Below are 5615 nucleotides of genomic sequence, written 5' to 3'. Positions count from 1 at the left end.
ATATTTCCTCAGTTAAAACAGATTCTTTACTTGCTTGTTTTAATTCTGAAGCCTTGTTGTTTATGCTATACGAACATATAAAAAATCAAAATTCTGGAAATTAAACTAAAAAGTTTACATATTTCAAAAATTTCCTTCCTCAAATAGCCTTGCAAATCAATACACAGGGCATTTCCTGAACTACTATTACAGGGTAAGTAAACAAACGTTGGGAATAAATCTTTACTCTGAATGATACAACTGCACAGTAAGCAGATCCCCAAGTGCTTGCCTACTTCTTTTTCTTCTGAAAGAGAACAAAAAAAGAAACTCAGGATATTCCTCAATATAATCCACTTAGCTCTTCATCACTAACAACACTAACACCCTAATACCTAAATTACTATGACTTACCTTAGCCCTTTCAGCCCGTAATGCAGCCTTTGCAGCAATATTTTTATTCTGCTCTTGGGTTGCAACCATCTTTTCAACACCAGCAAATGGATTGAGGTGAAGAAGAGCACGGCGATTGGTCAATGGATTTTGCTTGATCTTGCGACGTGTAACAGTTTTACTGGAAAAAACAATGTTGACTGTATTTACTCTGAACTAAAAATCATTCAGCGACAATTATAACAAACAAGCCCACTCCACCCACACAAACTTCAAAATCTATCTATATCTCTTGATGTCCATTCCCTCCAGGAACTCCCATCAAGGGGTGGCCATGGCAAAAGTTTCCACTTATCCCTGTCCTTACACCATCTATTTATCTATACCTCTGATGCCCATTCCTTCTGGGAACTCCTATCAAGGGGTGGCCATGGCAAAGGAGTCTTGTCTATACTTTGCCCAGTCTTTGCATGCCTCTCTCACATACACCATTCTATGCATTCTTCCTCCCTTTCTCTTCCTCCACCCTATTTGCACACGTCACAGGTGGTCTTGCACTAATACCAACCCCTTTAACTGTACTTTCATACACTCTCCATGTAAACACCTAGTCTTGTATTCTCTCTCCTTCCATATCACCACACTAAAGAAAAACAGCTCTTCCAGTCTTACCTCCATATCCAAAGCACAATTTTGTACACTTTCTTTTTTCACTCTATATGGGTTTACAAAATCTATACCTTCACTCAGTTTCCTTTCAAACACAATTACTTAACTTTTACTTGCATTTACCTTCAATCTCTTCCACTTACATCAAAAAACACACTTATATCCTTCTGCAATGCCTCTTCACTCTGCAAACAACACAGTATCATCCAGATGGGCCTGCCATTAGCCACCACATCTAAGCCACACTCCATCTCTGCACCCCTTTTCCCTAGGTTTGCTTTCATCTCCCTTATCACTCCATCCACACTTATGTTAAAAAGCCAGTGACAATGCACAGCCCTACCTTACACCTACATGTACTCCAAAAAAACTTTCACTCAGCTCTCCATTCACACTTGCACACGCATTTCCTCCTATATTGAAAGCTTTTACACCATCAAACAGTTTTCCCCTAGTACCATATATCCCGCAAAGCACTCCAATCGGCTATCATATGCTTTCTCCAAATCCATAAAACTGCATACAACTTATCTTTCACTAAACATTTTACCATGGTCAACTTTACCACAAAAATCTGATCCACACATTGTACTTCACTTATTTTGCATTCAGTCACTTCCATCACTCTGATAATCAATATTCTTGCATACACTTTCCCCCATAAGTGCTACATACATCCTTTGCACCTTCCATGTTGAATTAAGGAACAGTAGTAATTTTCACCCAATCCTAAGGCAGAACCTTGTTTCCATGGCAAATTACATTTAAGATGCATCTACTCTATCACACTTTCTCCTCCATATTTCAGGGATCCCATCCACTCCAGGTGCCTTTCCTACCTTTAGCTTCATTATTGCCCTTCTTATTTATTATTTATTTATTTTGCTTTGTCGCTGTCTCCTGCATTAGTGAGGTAGTGCAAGGAAACAGACGAAAGAATGGCCCAACCCACCCACATACACACGTATATACATACACGTCCACACACGCAAATATACATACCTATACATCTCAATGTACACATAGATATACACACACAGACATATACATATATACACACGTACATAATTCATACTGTCTGCCTTAATTTATTCCTATCGCCACCTCGCTACACATGGAATAACAACGCCCTCCCCCTCATGTGTGCGAGGTAGCGCTAGGAAAAGACAACAAAGGCCCCATTCGTTCACACTCAGTCTCTAGCTGTCATGTAATAATGCACCGAAACCACAGCTCCCTTTCACGTGCCTATTAATTAACACGTAATCCAATAATGCTCTCTGGCCATCTCTCCTACTTACATATGTTTTTTTTTCCTTGCTTTGTCGCTGTCTCCTGCGTTTGCGAGGTAGCGCAAGGAAACAGACGAAAGAAATGGCCCAACCCACCCCCATACACATGTATATACATACATCCACACACGCAAATATACATACCTACACAGCTTTCCATGGTTAACTCCAGACGCTTCACATGCCCTGATTCAATCCACTGACAGCACATCAACCCCGGTATACCACATCAATCCAATTCACTCTATTCCTTGCCCTCCTTTCACCCTCCTGCATGTTCAGGCCCTGATCACACAAAATCTTTTTCACTCCATCTTTCCACCTCCAATTTGGTCTCCCACTTCTCCTCGTTCCCTTCACCTCCGACACATATATCCTCTTAAGAGGTCAATCTTTCCTCACTCATTCTCTCCATGTGCCAAAACCATTTCAAAACACCCTCTTCTGCTCTCTCAACCACGCTCTTTTTATTTCCACACATCTCTCTTACCCTTACGTTACTTACTCAATCAAACCACCTCACACCACACAATGTCCTCAAACATATCATTTCCAGCACATCCATCCTCCTGCGCACAACTCTATCCATAGCCCACGTCTCGCAACCATACAACATTGTTGGAACCACTATTCCTTCAAACATACCCATTTTTGCTTTCCGAGATAATGTTCTCGACTTCCACATATTCTTCAAGGCTCCCAGAATTTTCGCCCCCTCTCCCACCCTATGATCCACTTCCGCTTCCATGGTTCCATCCGCTGCCAGATCCACTCCCAGATATCTAAAACACTTCACTTCCTCCAGTTTTTCTCCATTCAAACTTACCTCCCAGTTGATCCTCAACCCTACTGTACCTAATAACCTTGCTCTTATTCACATTTACTCTTAACTTCTTTCACACACTTTACCAAACTCAGTCACCAGCTTCTGCCTTGCTCTTATTCACATTTACTCTTAACTTCTTTCACACACTTTACCAAACTCAGTCACCAGCTTCTGCAGTTTCTCACTTACATATGTATGCTTATGTATACCTCCTAACACTAATTCCTAATTACCAGTCCTTTTTCAGCACACAAATCTACAAGCTCTTCATTTCCAACACTGAACACCCCATGTACATCAATTATACCCTGAACTGCCAAATTACTCACCTTTGCATTCAAATCACCCATCACTATCACCGGTCTTGTGTATCAAAGCTGCGAACACACTCGCTCAGCTGCTCCCAAAACACTTGCCTCTCATGATCTTTCTACTCACTCAGCTGCTCCCAAAACACTTGCCTCTCATAATCTTTCTCCTCATGACCAGATGCATAGGAACCAATTATCACCCCTCTCTCTCTCCATCCACTTTCAGGTTTACCCATATCAATATAACTATATTCTTACACTATCACATACTCCCACGACTCCTGCTTCAGGAGTAGTGCTACTCCTTCCTTTGCTCTCACCAACCCTGACTTTATTCCAAAGACATACATAAACCACTCTTCCCCTTTACCCTTGAGCTTTGTTTCACTCTGAGCCAAAACATCCAGGTTCCTCTCCTCAAACATACTACCTATTTCCCCTTTTTTCTCATCATGGTCACAAACACACACATTTTGACACACCAAACTGAGCCTTCGTGGAGCATGAGCTCTCCCCACGACTCCTCCTGTTTCCCCTTTTCAGAAAGCTAAAATACAAGGAGGGGAGGGTTTCTAGCCCCCACTCCCATCCCCTTTAGTTGCTTTCTACGACATACCCTATCCCCATATACGTTGAAATGTAAATGTATGTATACATGCGTGGATGGTATTGCAGTGGAATTTATTAAAAAAGGGGGTGACTGTATTGTTGACTGGTTGGTAAGGTTATTTAATGTATGTATGACTCATGGTGAGGTGCCTGAGGATTGGCGGAATGCGTGCATAGTGCCATTGTACAAAGGCAAAGGGGATAAGGGTGAGTGCTCAAATTACAGAGGTATAAGTTTGTTGAGTATTCCTGGTAAATTATATGGGAGGGTATTGATTGAGAGGGTGAAGGCATGCACAGAGCATCAGATTGGGGAAGAGCAGTGTGGTTTCAGAAGTGGTAGAGGATGTGTAGATCAGGTGTTTGCTTTGAAAGATGTATGTGAGAAATACTTAGAAAAGCAAATGGATTTGTATGTAGCATTTATGGATCTGGAGAAGGCATATGATAGAGTTGATAGAGATGCTCTGTGGAAGGTATTAAGAATATATGGTGTGGGAGGAAAGTTGTTAGAAGCAGTGAAAAGTTTTTATCGAGGATGTAAGGCATGTGTACGTGTAGGAAGAGAGGAAAGTGATTGGTTCTCAGTGAATGTAGGTTTGCGGCAGGGGTGTGTGATGTCTCCATGGTTGTTTAATTTGTTTATGGATGGGGTTGTTAGGGAGGTAAATGCAAGAGTTTTGGAAAGAGGGGCAAGTATGAAGTCAGTTGCGGATGAGAGAGCTTGGGAAGTGAGTCAGTTGTTGTTCGCTGATGATACAGCGCTGGTGGCTGATTCATGTGAGAAACTGCAGAAGCTGGTGACTGAGTTTGGTAAAGTGTGTGGAAGAAGAAAGTTAAGAGTAAATGTGAATAAGAGCAAGGTTATTAGGTACAGTAGGGTTGAGGGTCAAGTCAATTGGGAGGTGAGTTTGAATGGAGAAAAACTGGAGGAAGTGAAGTGTTTTAGATATCTGGGAGTGGATCTGGCAGCGGATGGAACCATGGTAGCGGAAGTGGATCATAGGGTGGGGGAGGGGGCGAAAATTCTGGGGGCCTTGAAGAATGTGTGGAAGTCGAGAACATTATCTCGGAAAGCAAAAATGGGTATGTTTGAAGGAATAGTGGTCCCAACAATGCTGTATGGTTGCGAGGCGTGGGCTATGGATAGAGTTGTGCGCAGGAGGATGGATGTGCTGGAAATGAGATGTTTGAGGACAATGTGTGGTGTGAGGTGGTTTGATCGAGTGAGTAACGTAAGGGTAAGAGAGATGTGTGGAAATAAAAAGAGCGTGGTTGAGAGAGCAGAAGAGGGTGTTTTGAAGTGGTTTGGGCACATGGAGAGAATGAGTGAGGAAAGATTGACCAAGAGGATATATGTGTCGGAGGTGGAGGGAACGAGGAGAAGAGGGAGACCAAATTGGAGGTGGAAAGATGGAGTGAAAAAGATTTTGTGTGATCGGGGCCTGAACATGCAGGAGGGTGAAAGGAGGGCAAGGAATAGAGTGAATTGGAGCGATGTGGTATACCGGGGTTGACGTGCTGTCAGTGGATTGA

The 5615-nt window shown here is 42.4% G+C and overlaps 1 protein-coding gene across 1 annotated transcript in view; it reads right to left on the bottom strand.

The window, feature by feature from the left end:
* Nucleotides 1-208: 208 nt before the first annotated feature.
* Nucleotides 209-5615, bottom strand: part of RpL4 (ribosomal protein L4) — a 32894-nt gene continuing 27487 nt past the window's right edge. Inside the window, exons 7-8 of the mRNA XM_071671313.1 lie at nt 394-553; nt 209-286 (exon numbers count right to left, since the gene is read on the bottom strand). Coding sequence (XP_071527414.1) covers nt 272-286; nt 394-553 — 175 coding nt within the window. The 3' untranslated portion in view covers nt 209-271. The remainder of the gene's footprint in view (nt 287-393; nt 554-5615) is intronic.

This window comes from Panulirus ornatus, chromosome 16 (genome assembly GCF_036320965.1).
Source record: "Panulirus ornatus isolate Po-2019 chromosome 16, ASM3632096v1, whole genome shotgun sequence".
NCBI lineage: Eukaryota > Metazoa > Arthropoda > Malacostraca > Decapoda > Palinuridae > Panulirus > Panulirus ornatus.
Note: the sequence above shows the minus strand (reverse complement) of the source record. Positions and strands in the feature narration are given on the sequence as shown.